This window comes from Rhopalosiphum padi, chromosome 4 (genome assembly GCF_020882245.1).
Source record: "Rhopalosiphum padi isolate XX-2018 chromosome 4, ASM2088224v1, whole genome shotgun sequence".
Lineage (NCBI taxonomy): Eukaryota > Metazoa > Arthropoda > Insecta > Hemiptera > Aphididae > Rhopalosiphum > Rhopalosiphum padi.
Genome location: NC_083600.1, coordinates 39035900 through 39059081, shown reverse-complemented (window position 1 = coordinate 39059081; position 23182 = coordinate 39035900). Strand labels below are relative to the sequence as shown.

Genomic DNA, 23182 nt, shown 5'->3' with positions numbered 1-23182 from the left:
CCATTCAATTATAAAAATATTATAAAAGACGTATATAGGTAAATAAGAAAAATATATAAAAAAAAATTGTTTAATTAAATCCTAAATCTAAATGTCTTTATTGTATTTTGTTAGTAAATAAATAAGATAATTATAAGGTAAGATAATATAAGTAATACGACTAGTATTTAACATTTTACTTTAGTATTAATTTGTTTTATTTGATTATTTTGTTTATATTTGTTGCTAATTCTTTTACATTCGATTTAAAATTTGTAACTTTTAATAAAGTACATGCGGTACTGCATTCATTCATTAGTCGGTTACTCGGTTACTTAGATCAGATTTAATGAAATTTATTTTCGAAAAGATGACCTCGCATAAATAAGTTCAAGATAAAATTAACAAAATAGCCAATGTTTCTTTTTAAAGTATAATAATTTTCTGGAATAGTATTTTATACTATTAAAATCTTATTTCCTGTATTTTGTATCAAACTGCAGCCTACTGCTCCATATACCACGCTAAATTTCTTCTAATTAGTTTCTTAGTAAAACGAAAATGTAAAATTGTGGTCTAACAATGTAAAATAATCAAGTATACAATTATAAAATAGAATATGATCTAATATTTTTATTTTTCGCGTGCCGTGGATTTCCCATCCCTGTTCTATAATATCAGTCATTTGCTGTTGTGTGTTCCAAAATCATATCATAATATAGTACATGATCTAAGGTTCCAACTTCCAAGAACATGTTCAATCGCTCACAGAAATTATTATATTACTGGAATAAATTTTATTTTATAATATTAATACTGAGATTTTTTTACAACTTCTAAAATACCAACTATATAGATCCAATTTTCTACCAAAAACCACCATTAAAGTTAAATATTAAAGCATTTTAATTGCTCTAAGAGGCGATGAACTAGTGACAGACAACCAAAAATATCAATAAAAAATCAATACATTCATGATTCATCGCTCCGCTCAGAATCACCAGGTAGGTATTAGAGTATTTTGTTCACTTATTTTTAAAAATCTCAACAATTGTTTCTATTTACCATTCGGTTGGTAGAATAATATGTGAAAAAACCATATATTTCTATTGACACTAACTTTTGGGCAAATATAATTAGTGCTAAAAATATATATATAAAATATTCTGTTTAAAAAATGTATATTCAATGTACGAGTATCCTGAAGAGACCAATATTTTTATGTATTGATTAACATGTTATCCAAATTGAACAGTTTTTATCATACTTTAAAATAGAAGCACAGAATAACTGTATTCTGTGGTAGAATTGTTTGTTTTCGTCCCTCTTTACAGTATATATATATATATATATATGTATATATATCATATAGTATTATTGTCTTTAAAAAAATCGTAATTATTGTTCATTTCCAAAGTAGGCAAATAATGATTGTAATATTAAAAAAAAATCATTAAATAAATCAATTTGTTTAAAACATCGATAATTTTTGTTAATCTTTTTCGATGGTTTAATCTTAAATTGTAATGTTACTGGAACAATTATTCTTTCCATCGGGGTCACTAATATAATATTATATAACACACTATTCAGTCTAATTGACCAAATCGTTAATGTTTATCAATGGTAGGTATAATGTTCAAACCAGTTTCAAGACAGAAGAATACATTATATTATTGAATAATATTGACTCAAAACAAGTGAACGCATGTTTTACCAGTTTATTTAATGGAATATTAAGATGATATTTTAAGTTTTTTATTTTAGAGCATTTTAAACTTTTAAGAATCTAAAAAATTTGGTCTCTAAACTTAACTCTATTATTATCAGTCGTGCTTACAAATAAAAAGAACAGATTTTACACTTGATCGTGCTCAGTATCGTGCCACCAGTGACCAGTAACTGAATAGTGAATAGTGAGTAGAAATATAAACTAGAAATATAGAATAGAAATTAAATTAGGGTCTGCTCAGTCTGTGGACATAACCGCGCTTTCTACGCGCGTCATGGCATAAAACATACATACAGGCATAGATAATACATAGATAATAACGTTATAATTCGGTGTATTTATGCCATGACGTCCGTCTAATGTGCGTGTACTGCTGGCGCTCGCTGTACTGAGTGTACTGTGTTGTATTATTGTTAACACGCGGAGTGGGTAATATCATTTTGTTATCGCGGCATCGTGCGTGCATAATATTATCGTAGAAATTTTAAGCGGCGTATCCTCCTCAATTGAATGTCGCGCGTGAAAGTTATTTTCAAGGTCCGCAGTTGTACCTACCCATATTTTAAGTAGCCAGTAGTTGGGAATTTGAATGATATAACCCGAAGCGACGATCGGGCCATGGCACATTCGTTTGTGGACGGTGTGCGGTGGTGCTTCCGGTCTGCCGCAATTTTCCCGTCATAAATTTACAAACCGAATTCGTCGAGATATTTCTTCTCTCTCTGCCGTAATCCGAGTGAAAGTGTACGTCGTATTGTTAATAATTTCCAGTAATATCCATACAGACCATGGCTTTGGCGTCTGAAACTAAAGAAGTGATCGTGTTGAAGCAGACGCAGGAAAAAGATTTAACCTATGTGATGAAATCTTTGTTTGCGGGTGGTGAGGCTTTGTTATTTTTTTGCTGCTATACGATATTATTTGATTGCTTCAATAACACCCTATTGATTTTTATAGGTGTTGCTGGTATGTGTTCAAAAACTGCTGTTGCTCCTTTGGACCGAATAAAAATACTGTTACAAGCCCATAACAAGCATTATGCAAATTTCGGTAAAAATTCCTTTTGCTATTTTAATTAATGTCAAGATTATTATACATTAAATATTGCTTTATTAAATTGTAAGTAACATTTTTAACTAAAATAAAAACTTAGTTAATTACATACAAATTCATATTTTTGGTCAAAAATAAAAATAAAATAACATTGTAATTATCTAAATTAAGTAAAATAAAGCAGTATAAAAATTAAATTTTATTATATTTTCAATATTTAATGATACCTGTGTATGTTATAACCAAAACAATTTATAAAAGTTATTGCAAAATAATTTAATAAACAACAAAACTGTACCTATTCTTTAAATTGAATATTTAAAATATGCATTTATAAATTTTTTAAATAGTCTTCAATGTCATGAATTTCCATCACTGAATGGCTCCTTCTTCAAGTCTTTAGTCTTTCTAAAATATAGCTAATTTATTTTATTTCTTTTATCTTATTTTATTAATCCTGTAAACATCATTTAACTTATCATACAAAAAAAATATGTTTACAAATTGTGCAAATTCTAAATTAAAAAAAAAAAAATAATTATTTATAAGTAAATAATAAATTAATAAACTACTAGAAATTGATAGATTTTACCTAAAGTTTCTCTGACCTAAGATTTTCTCTGAAAAATCAGTTTGCATCTAATATTGTTATTTTAAAGAATTATTTATCAAATTATGTTTTATTTAATTTAAATTCTGTAAAATATACAAGTATTGCTACAGTTTAACTTCTGTAAAAATAAAAAAAATACTATAATATATAATCATGCAAGGTTAATAAATTATTTTCACAATTATGTAATTTAATAACTTTACAATGGATAATTAAATGTGTAGATTACCTATATATTTTATTTGACAGTTTAAACAATAAAATATTATGAAATACTTGGTCATTAGAATTGAAATTAACTGACATAGATAATTACCATATTAAATCCATATAATAACACAAATATAACATTAATATTTTTAAATTATTTATTATTTGTTATTTTACTATACATTTATACTTATGTAATTTAATAAAACAAGTAGCTATTCATATTGTTGAAATACAAATCAAATTAATTGATTATTAATTAACTATTTTAGGAGTATTTAGTGGTCTTGCTGAAATTGTTAAACGTGAGAGTTTTATAGCATTATATAAGGGCAATGGTGCTCAAATGGTGAGAGTTTTCCCATATGCTGCTATTCAATTCACTTCATTTGAATTCTACAAAACAGTAATATTACCTATTAAACTAATTTATTCTTAGTTTAATTATAATATTAACAATTTTAAAATTAACTATTTTCAGCTACTAGGATCCATTCTTGGGAATGGTTCACATATTGGAAAGTTTGTGGCTGGTTCATCAGCTGGAGTTACAGCAGTTACCATCACATATCCTCTAGATACAATTAGAGCACGATTAGCATTTCAAGTAACTGGTGAACATGTTTACAATGGGATTGTACATACAGCTAAATCCATTATCCAAAATGTACTTTGAAAATCGCATGCTATATAAAGTGTATAATGTATATTGATAACAGTTTTAATAGGAAGGAGGAGTAAAAGCTCTATATCGTGGTTTTGTTCCTACATTATGTGGTATGGTCCCATATGCAGGTTTAACATTCTTCTGTTTTGAAACTATTAAAAAATTTTGTTTGAAAACATTACCAAATTGGTTTAGTAAACCATCTGACAAAGATTCTGGTGAGTTTTAATGCTTTATTAAAGGCTACATAAATTATTAAAGTTTATTTTAAATAGGTGGTGCTGTGCTTACTATACCAGCAAAATTACTATGTGGTGGTTTATCTGGTGCACTTGCGCAGTGCGTTTCTTATCCATTGGATGTAACAAGAAGAAGAATGCAATTATCAAGCATGGATAACAATGCAAAATATGGGTGAGTAACTTAAAATTACATTTTATAGTTTAATACAGCAGCATATTTATTTTTTTGGAGAGAGGGTCATAACACCTGAAGAAATTATTAATGAACTGACAATAAAAAAGACGTTAAACTTTAAAAACTCTTAATTTGTATTTATAATAACAATGGAATAATATAATTTTAATTCATAACTCGTATGTTGTTTTTTTTTTTAATATTATCAACTTTCCTATTTTTCAAATTTTCCCTCAAAAAAAAAAAAATTGAAAATACGCCACTGGTTTAATACATTCATTGTAATCATCTTAATAATTCTACCTAAAATATACAGTTTTTATTTTTAATCATTTATTTATCATTTCAGACATGGTATGATCAAGACCTTAGTAACAGTTTATCGTACTGACGGTGTTACAAACGGATTATATCGAGGCATGAGTATCAATTTTATTAGAGCTGTACCTATGGTTGCTGTGTCATTTTCCACTTATGAATTAATGAAACAGACTCTGCACTTAGATACTGGAGTTGATTCCTGAATACATTTTTAGCGACCAATGAATCTGTTTAGACCTAGATTTTTTTATTAGATTACAATATTTATTGTTTTAAAATATAGTTATTATTTTTTTTTTTAATTTATTTATTGTTGAAATTAAAATAAATTATTTTTTCAGAAGTGTTGCCTTAAACTTATTGATAGTTAATAAAAATTAAATCCTATAATCTAAATAAATTATATTAAATAAAAGAAAGAATCAATAAAAATAATTTAACTTTTAAAGTAATAATATGTAAAATGATTTATTTTGATTTATTAAAATCAATTTAAATACAGTACATATTATAATGTACAACTACAAACTAATCAAACTCTGGAAGATAAATACAAATCTATTTTATCCTTTTGACAATATTTTTGATGAATGTATTAGCTGTGAATTATTTATACTATTTCCAACTTCTTCTTTTAAATTTGGTTCATTTACAGATACACAGAACTTAGTAATAGCAGCCGCAGCTTTGAATAATTTTGCTGTTCGTTGTTTATCCATTTTCTTTTTCCACTAAATTGATAATTAGTAATGTTAAATGGTTAGAATTTATAATAAAAAGAAAAAAAATTCTTAGCACTTACAGTTTCATCTCTAGAGGGCAACGCTGAGAGGAATGAATCTTTATTCGGATCGGCTATGGCTAAAACTGTTAGACATCCATCCACTGTAGCTATAACAACTGCTCGTCCATCCTCTGTTGTTTCAATAGCGCTTAGCTCTGCAGGTACACGATAGTTGGCTAACATTTTTGCATCAGTAAGTCTGTTGAGTAATTGTTCATATATAAGTGCACAATACTAAACATCACTAAGGAATTTTAAACAAACCGAAAAACTCTCAATGTTTTCTTTCCACTATGATAATACAATACATATTCATCGGTTTTATTAAACATACAAATTACTGTAAATACACCTTCAGCAACTCGTGGTATAAACGTCTTTACAGAGCTTCCTTTTTTAAGTTCCAAAAGCTCTAGACCTCCTCTGGTGGGTGCATATAAACCGTATTTTCCATCTTTTGTACAAAATCCTCCCCATTTTGGAACTGATTTTAAAAATTTCTTTGTACGGATATCAAACAACATACCTTTGTCAGGATTTATTACGGCAACTAAATTAGCTCGATGTGGCATTGCTACAATAAACATAATATCCTGGAAATAAGAAAATATTATTAGTTAATCTTGCGGACATATCAAGAAAGAATATCAGTCACAATATTTATTTTTATTATTATTTTGTATATGACTTTCAACCAACACTTAAACTTTATTTTAATTCTAAGTGCTCCATAATAATACAATTTAAAGTCAAGGTAGGAGATCTTTGAGCTTTTTCGCCCCATTAATATGGTTTATTATCAGCTCATATTACAATAATCAAACTATTTGGAAAATCATTATTAATTAATGATTATTGTCACTATAATTTTTGTTGTTTAACCTGTTTATGTATTGAACACGTCGTTCTAAAATTAATTCAAGATAATTATAATTTTGTAAAAATTTTATACTGAATAATCATGAAGTATATATATATATTTAACATATCTTATTAAATAGTTATCCATTTTTTTACTATCATAGAAAAATGTAATGACTGAATAGAGAAGTATTAAGATAACTAGATAACAGTTATTAAATTAAAAATATATTAAGTGCCTACCTATAGTTTAAAAAGTATTAACAACTATTAACCACGGTGTCTTTATTACTAACTTAATTACTAGCTATAAGTAATTAATGCTGTTTTAAGTCCGATTCACTTAAGTTATTTATAATATCTTAACAACTGAATAATTAAGCAATTTTAAACATTTTACATCCATTTTTCAAATTATCACTATTGATTGTAATGGATCAATAAGTAATAAAGAAGTATTAAAATAAAAATACATTATAGTTTAAAAAAACATTAATAATTATTAATCACAATGTCTATTACTAAAGCTAGCTATTTATAATTGTACATAGGTAATTAATGTTATCTTAAGTAAGATGCAAAACAGAATTTCATTTTTTTTTTTTTTTATGTATTATAGTTAAACTACTTATACTATGATAAATAATACTTGGACATATTAAAATTTTGGTTTTTTGATTTGTCATACATTCATAAATAGATCATTTTTTTTTCTAATCATGCATACATACTATAATATTTAGTTTTTATATTTAATTTATCAAAACGGTTTTTTAATTCTATTTTAATATTATTTAAAACTCTAGGTATATAATTTAATTTAAAGAAAAAAATTGGTACTACTAATTTGTATAATCTTGATTTCTATTTTAGTAGATAGGAATAAAAATAAATAGGCAACATCTGATATATGTAAGCCACATGACTTGAATAAAGATCAATATCAATTATTGTCTACGGTTACAAACACTGAGTGTATTCAAATTATATGTCTAATTTGGTCGTTCTGTTATTCTTTTGTACTTTGTATAGTATCTATATATTATAGAACTCTCAATGACAAAATGTTAAGTCAAAAAAGATTTATGTCAAAAAAAAAAAAAAACAACATATTTCTTTTCAATTTTTCATACATTAATATGTTCCGAAATAAGAATAATTGTATGTATCAATGAACATAGGCTAAAATTGTAAATAAACTATACTTGAAAAAAGTGCTCATGTTATACAACAAAAAACAGTAGTTCTTCCTGGTTGTCATTTATTTCTCCTCTTCAGATCAGCACCATATCTAGTGTCATTCATTGAAACGTTCCAAATACTTTGCATACAATTATCTCAAGCTTCATTCATGCATTCATCAATACACATTGCCACGTGAGAATTAATTATTAAATCCAAACACTTCTCCCTCTGTTGACATTGAACATTATAAATTTCCAAGTCACAAGATCTGACTACAACTACAGCACCACACATGATTGTCATGATTAAAGTAATAAAAATATGATTCATTTTGCTTAACATAAAATAATGCTGCCTCTTTTGGGCATATTTTATGACCATTAAATGGTTAAATCCCATTTCTGAAATGTTATGAATAATTATTGTTTGTATTAATTAACATCAAAATAGATTTTTTAAGCATTTAATTGTATTAAATAAAATAGTTATTTTAGTTATATAACCAAACTTGAAATAATTAAGCAGATTGAATACTTCTACAGACCTCCAATGTGTAAGACCAACCATAGATAAAGGAAGAATACAATTTAAATTTGAATAACTATGAATAACTATAACTCAATATAACTCAGTCCCTTATCCCTTTCTCCTCATCACTACTAAAAACCTCAGTGCAGCCATACTACATTCCTCTAACCAATACATTAATTTGGACCATTTGCATGAACTTTTATAACAATAACCAGTGTTGGGTAAGTTACTTTTTATAAGTAACTAAGTTACGTTACAAGTTACAAAATTAAAAAGGTAACTACATTACTTGGTAGTTACTTAAGAACAAAAGTAATGCGTTACATTACTTTTTTTTACTCAAAAGTAACTAGTTACAATAACGTTACTTTTATGTTATTTAAGTTTCATAAAAAAAGTCTATTTTAAATCAATCATGTTTTATATTTATTTTATACAATAATGTATCTTCAAAATTTTAATTAGTTATACGTGCTTTTTTTTTTGTACAAATGTCTCAAGCTACATTAAAGAGCCACAAAAGTGCCCTCGTAACACCGCGATATATATTCCCCAAAAACATTAAAATATAAAAATATAATTAAATGTATAATGTAACGCGTTCTTCTGGTAAGTTACTTCTAAATAATTAACGTTGTTTCTCTTGCCGTTACCCAAAAATAATAGTAACAAAGTTACCATAACGTTACTGAAAATTGTAACTACGTTACAGTAACGAGTAACGCACGTTACGTTACTACCCAACACTGAAAATAACTAGTGAACAACATGTCAATCCTTTATGGAATAGATTCCCATATATCTATTAGTACCTAATAAATTATTAGTTAATACAAATTGACAATTTATCAGTAACTTTCCTCTTTTGTGGAAGATTTATAGTAACCTACATGTATCATCCTGCATATATAACTTGTTATTGAAATAAACTTCTGTTATATGGATGTGTATTAATATGTTAATATGCGATAGGTTTAATTTATATATATATATAAAAGGGGGAGACATATATACATATTAGATAAATTAGTTTAAATAATCAGCAATAGACTTTTGCATATGAACAACCTCTGTTCATAATCAAGGAAGTTGGAAGGTCTAAATGTATGAACATGCTACTAGTCGGCCACATAGAAATATGGCTATATATACCTATATAGTATATACTTAATCTAACATCCCAAATTTATGGATCCATGTAAGTCCTTGCCCTATGCAAGTAGCATCACCGCTTATATTATAATAATTCCATTTCTAATCGTGCTAGTCTAGGGTAGAATCATTTAATTATTCTGTTCTCGAATATCCGAACAACATTTATTTTAGGTTTTAATTTAAATATTTTTTATGTTTAACAATTAATAAGTGTATTATTCAATTAATCCCACAATGCATTAAATATGAATTCAAGAAGTATGCCTACCTTCATTCCTGATTGTTTGAGAACAATTTTAGTAACATATTCACCGTTGGACGCATTAAATATATGAAGTGCTTCTCTGTGACCTTTATCACTAGCCAGAGCAATCAAATTAAGTCCATCTGCGGTTACAACAAGCTCTTTGAATTCCATACCCGTAACATTACGTACTTGATAATCAAATAAATAAATAGTTTTTCCATCTGGAATAGATCTCACAATCGCTGTAGCATCAATATTCTGCTGAGTTTCTACATTTATTTCTTCTTGTTTTGAAACCGTAAGGCATTTTGTTGCTTCATCTAAAAGCATTATTTGCTGGATCCCAGGTTGTTGTTGCTTAAAAATTACTCGACATAAGATACGATTCCAGATAAGTAAATTTCCAGACTCAGAGCACACTATATATTTTCCATCAGGTGTAATTAATGCTTGAGTAACAATAGCTCCCAATAAATTATCCGCTAACTGTTGAATTAATCTTCCTGTATTAATATCCCATATTCCAACGCAACCTCGTGTTACAGTAGCTGCCAAGCCAGAGTGTGATAAACTTGAAAGTCATTAATTAATAATTAATCGTTTATATATAATTAGGTACCTATTTTTAAAATCCACATTTTACCTTATTGAATCAATTTGTAATTCATGTCGGTCGATAACATGGACTTGTTCAAATATATTGTTGATGTTCCATACCTTTACTGATCTGTCAATGGATGAAGTTATCACAGAATTCCAATTCCCTGTAGTTAATGGCAAAAGTGATATTATACGACCAAAATGTGCGTCTAATACTTTAATTAATAATTCAGTTTCCATATTCCACACATATAACATTTTTCTAAAAATCATTAAGCAACCATATGTATATAGCATTCTTTTAATGTGATTATTGGGTTAATAGTAATAGTTTAATACTTATTACTTAGTACTTACCGAACTCCAGCAACCAAAAACCGTTTGTCGGCTGACAACATACATGAATTTGACTGCATCATGTTTATAGTAATGTTACGTACTCCATGTGGTAAATGTAACACTTTTGTACACTCTGAAGACAAATCCCAAATACAAAAACCATTTGAAATTGTACCCAAAAGTGACGACGAGTCCTCTGATAATTTAATTTGAAGCACTGTGCAATTACTAACTAAAATTAATTATTATAGTGTTAAAATACAACTCGTACAATTGAAATTTGATAAAAATAATGCTTTACTATGTTCTAAATCTTTAATCAATTTCCACTCATTGTCAATAAAATCAAATTGAGAAATATCATAAGAATTTTTAGTTGGACAACAATACAATCTAGTTTCTTCCTTATTAATAGCCATAGCACTATGAAAATAGAATTGTGGGCCAGTATTATTATCTTTTGTTGTTTGCATCATCATCCTAGTGTCATCCATTCTGCCAGACCAAAATATAAAACGATTGCAAGTCAACGTAGTGAATTTCACAGACATTAAAACCCATTTATTAGGATCTTCATTTGTTGTTATTCTGCAAAACAATATTTACCAAATGAAAAAGAAATAGTTTATAATCTGAACTTATAATAGAAAAATAAAAAAAAAATTAAATTTTAAATATTAAACTTATAAATAGTAATGGATTGAATAAATTTCTAAAAATAATTGATTGAATACTTGGATTCTAAATTTCCTCTTAAGTCATATCTGCATAATGAAAATGATCCATGTACAAATAAATGAGTATTTAGCATATTAACACCCGAAACCATTTCTCCATTTTCAAAAGGATTTTCAATAACAATAAATTCACTTGTAAGACAGTTCAATAATACAGTCTATAGATAATTTCAATATTTTTATATTTATAAATTATACTCAAATTATCATGAATGATACATCTAAAAACCGTTATTTTACTTGATTATTGTTGGTATAAGCTGCAGCATAGCGATTATCAGGACTCAAACACAACGCTTGCATAATTCCTTCCAATCCTGGATTTACATTTCTAGTCATATCACTTGTAGATAAATCCCACGTAATAAATCTATTTGATATTGATACAATATATCTATAGTCGGATGTAACTTGAAAATCAAAAACAGCAAATTGATGACCTTCTAGAGAATACTATATACAAATAAAATATGGTTAGAAAAAAAATAATGACAGTTAACAAAATTAATACTTTTAATGGACCTCCCGGAGTATGTAAACAATGATAATAAGGTATAAGAGCACAATTATCTGGTCCAAATTTATCACATTCTGCTAATAAACTTTTTATATTTGGATTTGATCCGATTTCTGGTAATAAACGACCAATTAACTGAGGAGCAAGCATATCAGGAAATTCACTGAGTATTGCTCCACCTAGTCTTAAAGCATCAGCGACAAGTATCAACTCTCTAAAAATGAATACTAAAATTAATTTGAAATTCTAGAAAAAGTTTTCATTCAGGATGTATGGCATCCTAGACCATTGCCATGTCAGATTTGGCATATCCTGTAAGGGACAAACACATTTTATTTATAAAATCAAAACCTGACCTTTGCTTTGATTTGATCTCATTGCTTATTGACGTTTTGAAATAAAAAATATATATTAAATATTTCAAGAAATATGCTAATGAGGTTTATAGTTTAAAACATTTTACCTAGTAGCATCTCGGTCATCAATATTTGCACAAGCATCCTCAAAGTCACTTAGGACGGCTTGTAAAGGGCATGAAGATAACTTTGCATGCAACCATTGATAGTTAAATAAAACATTCTTGTATAAATCTTGAAAACGATGAGCTCGTACAAGGTGATATGGTAACTCTCCAAACTATGAATTGAATTAATAATTGTTATTGGTATAAATAATTCTACCATTTTATACTACTAACTTTTCTTAAATTATATCTTGAAGCTGTTCCTTCTTTTGAATAAAACACTAGAGGTTGTACTGGTACTTTTCTATCTGCTGAACCTTCTCTATTTTGTAAGTTAAATCTATGTCTCTGGATTTCAGTATACTTAAATGGTTTTGGATTTCCCCCACCCCAAATTCCTAAATAATAATCAGCTATAGAAGAATGAAAATAGGTAACCATATTCATATTTTTAAAGTATCTTTCTCGAGCTGCATCTCTAAATTGTCTGTAAAACATATTCAATTTTAATAACTTAACTACATTTGAAAATAAATAATATTTTGAATTAAACATACCTATGGTACCAGTTTAATACACTAACACCATCAGCTTCTCTTTCTGATAGGTAATTTGGTAAATCATTTCTAATCCTAGTCCACAGTAAAGGAGGAATTCTCCTGACTGGTGGTAAATGATATTGATAAACATCATCTAACACTTTGTCATCTAAAGATATTAGATCTTCTAGCTCTGATTCAGACAAACCACTCTTTGATGCTGTTATATATGCTAAAGCATGAAAGACAAGAAGTCGGCCGTGTTGCTTTTCAATCCTTTCAAAAAGCATCATAATTGAATCCATCACATTAGATGCTAAATGAGTTTCTTGTGGTTTTGTGTAACTTCGCCAACGGCAAATCTCAGCAAATACTAATTTGACAAAAATTGGCAAAGAACATTGATTGATAGCATTAGATACAAGTCTCCACTGACAATTTGTCAAATCTCGATGAGCTGTTTCCATCCACTTCCTATGATTTAAATGTATATAATACTAAACTAATTACTAAAGATAAAGTTGAATAACAGGTTGGTATTGAAAATTAATTAGAATAACATGCAAAAGATTTTGAAATAAAGAAAAAGTACAATTTTAAAAGCATTTTATGAGTATAAGAATCTGTAAAAATAAAAATAGTTTGTAAATAATGACATACAATTAAAAAAAAAGTTATATGACTTATAATAAATAATAATTTAATTTATATTATAAAACAATTCAGCTAAAAATTATAAATTGCTAAAATGAAGTCAATAATAGTTTACCTAATAACTTCTTCAGCTAATTCTTCTCCAAGCGCAGTTACTTCAATAAATTGTTCTCCATCATCAATCATTCTACGCAATACATGGTAATCTCGAGATACATCTGAATTGCCTTCTTCTTTTGCTACGGACACCAATAACTACAACAGCAATTTATTTATATAATAGTAAAAAGTAAAATATTCTGATAAAATAAACATTCAATATACATACTTTACAATTATTAGGCAATCTTGTTGGCAACCACGATACATTATTAGTATCTTGGGTACCTGTTAACTGATCCACTGAATCCAAAAACAATACTAAAGGTTGCTCTCGAGTGGCATATGTTAATAAATGTTTAAAATGAGCTGTTAGTGGTACTAAGTCATCAGGTATGTCATCAAATGGCAACATATAATTATATGATATTTGTTGACAAATAGATATTAATGCTGGAGTTAATGTGCTACTGTCTGGAGTTGTTCCCAAGAATCTTATCACACAAAGTGGCTTGGTGGCTGTCTTATTGAACCATGTTGAATAACTTAAGCCTGCAGCCTTTGCTAAAAGTGATGTTTTACCACAACCACCTTCGCCAAAAAGTATCATTGGTTTTTCGCATTTACTTTTCATATACTGTTCAATATGTTTCAAACTGTCTTCGCGCCCATAAAAAACCTTAAAAATAAAAAATACAATAAAATAAAAAATTCTTTACATATAGCTGAAAAACCAACTTTAACAGAGTTGTGACAAGCATGTAAATGCTGTAATATTTCAGTTACAATTTGCCCTTGAGGACTAGAATCTTCTTTTCTCATTGCTCTATCCACCAACTTGGTAATATTTTTGTAAAAATGCATAATGAAATTTTGTAAATATTCTTGATGTGTTTCAGTATCCAATCCTTCTCGACCAATCCATTCAACTGTATATCTAAAAATAAATTAAATATTAATTAAAATTAAAATTCACTAGATTCATTACTTTAAACATCATTTTAATTATTTATAAATAAATTACTGTAGGTAATACATTTAATAACAATATAAATAAGAAAAAATTTGTTTTTTTTAATTCTTTTAAAATGTAGGTACATGGAATTGACAATAAAAAGTATGTTAATATTCATCAGTCATCAACATGCCTACATCTAAGTACTATTGGGTAACACATATTACCTAATTTAATATTCAGCTACATTTTATTTAATTATAATTATGATTTATGATATGTTGTACAATGTACATATAATAATAATTATATTGATAAAATTACTTTTGGTAATTAGTTGTTTCTATTTTTTGCACAAGACGTTCATCTCGTAAGTTTCCCAGTAAACGAGATGCCTCTGTATCAATACTCCTATTAACAATGTCCAAAAAATTTGAAGCTTTTTTCAGATTTTGAAGATTGATGTTGTTTATATAGCGTACATAAGCCAGACAGTGATTTTTTGTGTTCTTTACTTTTAATATACCATTTATAACTTCTCTCTCAGTCACTAAATACCAATTCAACAAGTTAAATATAAGTCAGCAATAAATTTTAAATTATTTTATGTTCTATTTCTTAGTTACCTGACATATAATAGTTGTGCATAGTGTCTTTATCAATCTTCCCACTATTAAATAAACTTATTGAAGATTTTCTAAACAATTTCTGCATTTTAGCTAAAGTATCCCACCAAATGGCTTGATCTTGTTGTTGAAGTTTTGGGATTCGCTGGAAAATAAAATTGTATACAATGTCGTTGACTTACTACATTGGTTTTTACATTACCTTATTATTAAAATTGATAAGTATTGAAGAAATTGGTTGCAGAACAGAAATTGGGGGTACAGCGTTGCTATCTTTTCTATACCACATATCTAATAAGGTAACATCTGAACCAACATTAACCAATTCTTCCCTTAATAATTCCAATTCTGATGAAATAATATATGTAGGAATCGGACGATAGCCATATTTTTGTCCAAGAAATACCTGTAATAGTAAAATACATAGTAATAAAATATTAGAATATAATAATTAGCAAGGTACCTTACTATAAATAAGATTTTTTTTTTAAATTTATTTATAATATCTACCACTTTTAAGCAAGTTTATTGTGGTAGTAGTAAAGAATTTAATTTATAATATATTAATTAATAACAATTAAAAATAATGTTATTAGTAATTAGTATATTACAAAAACAATATACTCATATAAATAAAAATTTTAAAATTAAATAATACATTGTTATTTGTTATATAAATAAAAACAACAAGTAATATGAATCAATAATTAATAATCTTTTTAAAATTAATGGTATCATCGAATATTTCTTTTTTTAAATATAGACTGACATTGTATTAAAATAAGATAGGTTCAAGATAACCTACGAATTTTTAGTGTAGCTAGTTAGATTTTGCATCTTGTGTTCTAATTTCTCTTTTATTGCATATATTTTTTACATCCACTCATAATTCATATTTTTTTATTTATAAACATAATAACATTAATAACTACTTTTGTATACAGACTTGTCAGACTTTCAACAAGTAAAGTAGGTACCTATATAATAATTTAAAGTCGTCAGTCGTTAATCCAATTAAGTTTTGTATATCCATATAGATCCTTAAAACTATAAACATAACTTGGCAATTTTTATGGTTAACATTAAAGGAAATTGTTTTCTGAAAATTTTATTTTTACTTGTATATCATGTATAATTATATCTAACACAGGAAAATAAATATTAATTTTAAAATATGATGCAACGTTTCTCAAAACTAAAGTTTAACAACCACCTAATCTTGAAGGTATTGTTCTTATTCTTGGAATTGTGGGCGGTGAAATAGATTCTTTGGAAGCTAGCTAGAACAGCTAATTCAAATTTAATCGAAACTATCATCACTGCAAAGAGATTGTAGCTCCACAAAAGTATCTACTGTTAGCATATAAATAGTAGAGAAGTTAGCATTTCTTTTTTTTAAATGTAATGACAAAGAGTTTGTTAATTCAAAAACTAACTTCATTAACTTTAAACAAAATATAAACTCAGTTATATTTTATATTATATTTTTTAGTTTTCTTGAAAAAATAATACTTACAAATCTAAAATGCCTTTTTATTTTTATAAATTAATTTTACAAAATAACAAAAAGGCATTGCTCCGTTAAATTGTTTGAGGGGGGAGTTACCCCCTTTCGCCCCGTTTTCACCTATGCTTAAAACTTATCTTTGCTGTAGTAGTAGTGGTTCAAGTGGTTGTAATAGATTTTTAGCTAGAGCCCCCCACCCAAAATAAACTATGCTGGAATATCGTAATTATCGTTTGACAGTGTCGTCATTTCAGTTTGACTAGGGCAACTACTCACTGATTTGCCGACTCAAAATTTTTTCCACGTAGATTTACATAGGATAGTGCCATAGTAGGCAGGGGGATACATTTTCAAGTATATGAAGGTCACACACAGTATTTTGAAATATTAAATATAAACCATTTTGTCAAATATTTATTAGACTTAGAAAGTCAAATAGAATAATTGAGTAATGTGTAAATAAATAATAAATAGGTGTAAATATATAATAGGTACCTTTTAATGCTGATTTACAAGTAGTTAGCAGTATTTACAGTCATATAATGTAAATACTAAACATCTTGATTAATAATATAATGTACTTCTTTACAAAATACAACAACAAAATTAATAATAAATAAAATGTCAATGTTCAATATTATGATTTATAACAACAGTTTTAGTAATTAAAAATAAGACTTCTTATAATTTTTAAATGTGCTGACTTAAGGTTGATGTAAATGTTAGACTAGGGCAAATGCCCAAATTTCCCCCACCCCCAAATGACGTCACTGTCGCTTGATATAAAGCAAAGTATAAATTATAAATATAGTTTGTTTTGTTAAAAAGATTCGGAATATGTATAAACTGAAAGTTACAGTGCGTTAACGTAAAATAATATTGTTGATATGTACAGTCCATCTAATATTTTAATGGTTTTATCAAATATCACACCTAGATACCTATCGAATGTAAGATATTATTGGATTTTATTATGGATTATTATTGGATACTTGGTAAATGTTTATCATAGGTACTACATTATATAATCATTGCAAGTTTACAAAGGTTTCCATTTCCAGTTTCCATAACGATATTATACTTTTTATAAATGATTAAAATTATTTTTGTCTCTAAGAATTGAGAACTTTATTAAATTTATTTTTTAATAATTTATTGAAAGTTTTCTGTGATTAGGTAGTCGACAGCTACTTTTTTATTCCTGAGCAATAATATGAAAATTATAAAATTATTATCAGCGCATTATAAAATTTTTCTTATGCCAACATACATAGCAAATTTGCGTTCAATAGAACCAATCGTGTGTTGTTTGCTTTAATATTAAAGTGAACACAGAACAACCCATTATCCTGGTTATGTATAAATGTATAATACAAGGGACAAGGATAGTCAGGTAGATTTTAAATTTTACCACAAAATTAGGTCCCATTGATAAACGTTGACAGTTTTCAATTTCTTTCATACAAAGTTCAGTTGTCATATGATCGTCTGTGGCTTCATCACGAACACCCCATCTCATATCAACCACCTAAAATTAAAAATTATAAATGTATCATACCGACCGTACCTGGTACCTAGATAAACACCAAGGTCAAATGTATTGTATTGATTTACGAGACTTTTATATTGAGGCTAAATACTTACAAACATGCATGCAATTTAGTATTTACAATAACAACTAAGGAAGAATTATATATAAGCACATATATAATAGCACACATAAAATATACTATATATAGGTATATGTATATAACCATATAGATATATGCAGGTGTGCAGCAAATTTCTGTTCTAAATTTTAAAATCAATTATTATAGAGTATCTAATATTACATTAAATATTGTAATAAACTAATAAGTTAAAAATATGAGTAAAAAGTCCAAAAATTAAATAAATCAAAATAAATTCAGATAAGTCCTTTCACACCACTCTCACTCTAAGAAAAGGTGACCTGCCTGCATGTAATCCACATCCAAAAAAAACATATCTTAACTACAACTAAAACTAAATATTCAGGTCTAATCTTAGACAAGCATCTACTAGGGGTCCATACCTAAAACTAAAAGTAAGATTCTTAACACTAGACTTTATCTATAACGCCTTATTCAACTAAAGTAACAAAGAATTAGGTATTACATATTAATATACAAATCAATGCTAAGACCTATTTGAGCCTAAGCAAGGGCGCCCGCAGGTCAAATTTCAGGGGGGGATAGCCAAAGCCGTAACTGAGACGGGGATCCAAGGGGTCCGCCCCCCGAAATTTTTAAAAGTGGAAATATTTTAGTGGTAAATATAGTTTATTGACTAAAAATTTTCAGCATTTATATTTTAAAAAAATGTTGGACCCCCGAAATTTTTTTCAGTTACGGCCTTGGGGATAGCTTTAATTTTTATTCATAATCAAACACTTCTATTAATGTATAATGTATTAGGTTTATTTATAAAAAATGTTTAAAGGTAATATAATAATTAATATTATATTTTACACTTATAGAAGTATAGTAACTATATTAACTAATTGAACACAAATTGTAATTTTATTTTATTTTTCATAATTCATTAATAACTTTTTCAGATAAATTAAGTTCTTCGATTTTATTTCTATGTAAACTTAACATACATAATCCGGATAAACAGTTCTCACACATTGTTGAATGTAACCAGGTTTTAATACGACGTAATTTTCTGAATGTCCTTTCTATACTACAAGTTGTTGGTGAAATAGTCATATAAATAATAATACTTCTCTAAGAAAAGAAATATTTTCCTATCGACTATTTATTACCTATATCAAATATCAATACACCTTGATACCAATAATGATTTTTGGGATTTTAGAATATTTAATTTGGATATAATTATTTTAACTATCAGGAAAGCTAGGGGGGAGTTGTCCGGTTGTTCCCTCCCTGTTCCTCCTTGCGGGCACCCTTGGCCTAAGGCATTCAAGTTTAAAGATGTACCATCCAGAGTCCAGATCTCCCATGTCAATCTCTATTTGCCAAATAATACCAAACCGTGGTACATCTCAAACTTATCACTACGCAAAAACCTAAAACTTAAAACAGTTTCTATTACAGCAAAAACTACTACAAAATTTCGTCATCAAATCAATCAAGTATCAACTATGCAGATATAGTATCTAACTTAGACAATGAATACATTCCAGATAATCCTTGGTCCCGCGTCAATTAAAAAGGCATTGGTGTCGGGATCTCACTCCCCACAAGTTAGAGGATTTCCACTCTGGTGGGCTTCTATATTAATCTATTAGCATTTTACAATTCGTTATAATTGTTTGAATAATAACTAATAAAAACATGACTAAATAAGTATCAAATGTATTTTAATTTGATGTATAACCATAAAGTTTATTATCCCGTTGACTGGGCGTCCATCGACTATTATCTGTACATACCTAAAATTTATTACTCATTCGAATTTTGATTAAAATATAGGAATTAACATTTTCAAAAAAATAATTGCAGAATAATTTAAAATAAATCGGGGAAATTTTCATCTGAAAAAAACAAAGTTTGTATTACTGCCAAGTACCAAACACTCCTTAAATGGTATAAAACCTTAGATCATATACTATATGATTTAAGTATAAAACTAAAAATCTCAAGTATAGGTTAGGTATTTGAAAATATTATCTTTGGATAAGTTTATTTGAAAAAAAAAACAGATTTTGAATAAATATAACCTATAAAATATAAGTAACTGTATTATTAAATAAAAAAAAGGAGTGAACATGCTTGTGAAGTGTATGTAAGGCAACTTATAAACTTAAATGCACCCAAAAAAATACAATTTGATAATTAGATTAGATCAAATTATATAACATATAAGTATATTTTGTATCTATGTAATTACATCTATATAAAAATAAAAATTAATGATATAATTTAACGTAGGTATTACAAACTTTTATGTAACATAATATAGTAATATTATTACGATTTATATAAATATTTTGTATTTTTGTATATTTCTATAAGTGGTACACCTAGGGCCCAGCCGGGTGGACCCTCTCCGACCTTCCATATAAGGCTATAACTATTGTCGTACCTAGTATTAAATTTATTGAAGTATATCAACATTTAGATAAAGATTTAGTATTTTATTGATGACATTTCGAACACGGTGTAGATAAAATTACCGGTTTTCATTAACTAATTAATTGATTGAAAAAAAAAACCATTTAAGAAACACTACTGTTTACTTCTGTAAATAGATTAAATGAGATGATTAATCTTAATATACATCGAGAAGTGCCAATTACAGCAGAAGTTATAAATAATATATTATCTGAAGAAAACCAGAGCTTGGAGCTTGGATTTTATTACACTTGGTAACCGCTGGTCCTTTTTATTATATTATTATAATTTATAATTGACATAATATTATGTTTTAAATTTATTTTTATATCATTCAAAAAATGTAATGTATAATTTTGATGGTATTGATATTTGATATAATACAGTTTTTCAATATTATATTGTCAATTATCATTGGATATGTTAAAATGATCAATTGTATTTATTAAGTAATACAACTTATGTATATACACAAGAAAAACAGTAGATAATTAAATTTTAATATTAATATATTTTTATAGATTTTTTTAGACTTCCCCTTCCCTTGAATACGATTGCGCCACTAACTTGTATTAAATAAATAATTATATGAATTATAATGTATTAATACCTATGAAAATATGTTACGATAATAATTAATACATTTTATAGTAAAAATAGTTACTACCTAATAATCATTTACTATGTTTAGCCACCTCCTCCGTTGAAAAATAACAGAGCTATTGATTTGGCTCCCAAACTCATAGTAATCGATATTTTTGCGTATTGATTTGGCTTCCAAAATGTATGCTTTGAGTTGGCTCCCTCAACATTAATTTTCATGTCAACATTTTTCGAAAATAAATTTAACTTTAATAATTTAAAATACAAATATTACATTTTATAAACATTTTCGTTGTTACAAATTACCATACAAGCTTTGCATCCTTCTTTAGTATATTTGAATAGTATAAATACATTTGGAGAAGCTTATGATAGCTAAATTTAAACTTATTTATTAGATATTACAATCAATTTTTCCTTTTCGTTACTCACTTTCTTCGACTAAATTAATTGTATATTTAACTAGGTATGTATATGAATTGCGATAAATTTCAATAAACTGCGACAGATTGCGAATACTGCGTTTAATGATATCAGTGAAATCTTTTAAATATAGGCAGTTCAATTTTACAAAGACGACGATGGTTGTGACCGTTTAATGTGTTATCGGATAAACAAATAATTATAATTTCAAGCAGTTATCTGGTGACCGGCATTGTGTGGCTAAAATATTAAAGCACGTACTTTTTCAACTTTTATATTTTGAGAGCCACTTGTTGAAAATTATACTGGAAATCAATTCAATATTGCCTTTCTTGGGAACCAATTCAATGTTCGATTAGGTACCTCACTTAATATAGTAATATTGAAAGCCAATTTAATAGTCTCCAAAAATAATTAATCCACCAATAATACTGCTTATACAAGGGTTGTGGCCCATAAGCGCAAAATATAATCCAATTGCAACTCAAAAGCATAAAAATAAACATCCCATATTAATAATATATATATACTTAAGTAATTTTGAATAATAAAAATAATATTGTTGAAAACCTAGCCGTCGATGCCACTGTTGGTTACTGCCACAAATATGTAAAATAATAATAATAAATACCAAAGTCTAAGTGCATAGAATAAAAATGGTTTAAAACCTATACTACTTATAAATAAACAATAAAAAGATATAATGTTGAAAAAGAAAAAAAGAAATGGTACACAAGTCAGATTTGTTTCATTTTGCGGTGTTAGATTATTTTCACCTGAAATTCTAATCCATGCTTTTCCCGACAAAAATCCTTTAGTTTTGGATAACATTGAGCCATTAATGTATTTCTCTCCATCGTAGTATCTGAAAGTAGTTTGTTTTCAAATGTTAAGTTAATATATTATTTTACCTTATAGTTTTAACTATCGCCATTTCAATCATCACGTGCCTGTAAATGTAGAACTGGTAAAAATTCTAACAATTTTCGAACTAACTGGAGGCAAGTTCTCGAGAGATCCTGCGAAAATTAAGTCTACTGTCCGGTCGTCCATATTGTGAAGTTATGATAATTTTTTGTTTAACTATGTAGTTTAAAATCTTTCATTTATAAAATATGGTGGTTGCATTGTGTTGGAATGAAGAATCACGACTGCGTGTTACTATCCCATACGTTTTGAACTTTACGAGAAAGCACTTTTTCATAACAGTTAAACCTAATAATAATATATCTGTGTGTGTGCGTTTAATGCAAAACTACAAT

At 27.3% G+C, this 23182-nt stretch overlaps 2 protein-coding genes across 3 annotated transcripts; one reads left to right on the top strand and one right to left on the bottom strand.

Annotated features, from left to right (window-relative positions):
• The first annotated feature begins 2131 nt into the window (after positions 1–2131).
• On the top strand, positions 2132–5335 carry LOC132929611 (solute carrier family 25 member 16-like). Its single transcript, XM_060995085.1, has 7 exons — positions 2132–2593; positions 2669–2761; positions 3860–3993; positions 4069–4254; positions 4316–4472; positions 4530–4668; positions 5021–5335. The coding sequence occupies exons 1-7, from the start codon at positions 2500–2502 to the stop codon at positions 5193–5195; spliced, it is 978 nt and encodes a 325-aa protein (XP_060851068.1). The 5' UTR covers positions 2132–2499; the 3' UTR covers positions 5196–5335.
• Positions 5336–5427: 92 nt separating this feature from the next.
• Positions 5428–23154, bottom strand: LOC132929610 (NACHT and WD repeat domain-containing protein 2). 2 transcript variants are annotated; one of them, XM_060995083.1, is made up of 23 exons: positions 22871–23154; positions 22697–22785; positions 18203–18319; positions 15487–15690; positions 15285–15429; positions 14983–15208; positions 14442–14640; positions 13933–14382; positions 13720–13859; positions 12969–13424; positions 12646–12898; positions 12412–12584; positions 12305–12328; positions 11943–12162; positions 11672–11884; positions 11429–11589; positions 10996–11282; positions 10713–10926; positions 10399–10617; positions 9777–10326; positions 6041–6369; positions 5795–5975; positions 5428–5723 (listed from the first exon to the last, which is right to left on the bottom strand). In XM_060995083.1, exons 1-23 carry the CDS (start codon positions 22971–22973, stop codon positions 5556–5558), a joined length of 5121 nt encoding a protein of 1706 aa, XP_060851066.1. In that variant the 5' UTR covers positions 22974–23154; the 3' UTR covers positions 5428–5555. The 2 variants fall into 2 exon arrangements, with proteins under 2 accessions (XP_060851066.1, XP_060851067.1); XM_060995084.1 differs by lacking the exon at positions 12305–12328.
• Between the last annotated feature and the right edge of the window lie 28 nt (positions 23155–23182).

Coding starts and splice junctions, on each gene's coding strand:
- LOC132929611 (XM_060995085.1), top strand. CDS start 2,500: ATGGCTTTGGCGTCTGAAACTAAAGAAGTGATCGTGTTGAAGCAGACG. Junction 2,594..2,668: donor GAAATCTTTGTTTGCGGGTG/GTGAGGCTTTGT, acceptor TGATTTTTATAG/GTGTTGCTGGTATGTGTTCA. Junction 4,255..4,315: donor CTAAATCCATTATCCAAAAT/GTACTTTGAAAA, acceptor CAGTTTTAATAG/GAAGGAGGAGTAAAAGCTCT.
- LOC132929610 (XM_060995083.1), bottom strand. CDS start 22,973: ATGGACGACCGGACAGTAGACTTAATTTTCGCAGGATCTCTCGAGAAC. Junction 15,430..15,486: donor TTATCAATTTTAATAATAAG/GTAATGTAAAAA, acceptor TTTATTTTCCAG/CGAATCCCAAAACTTCAACA. Junction 5,724..5,794: donor TGCCCTCTAGAGATGAAACT/GTAAGTGCTAAG, acceptor TTATCAATTTAG/TGGAAAAAGAAAATGGATAA.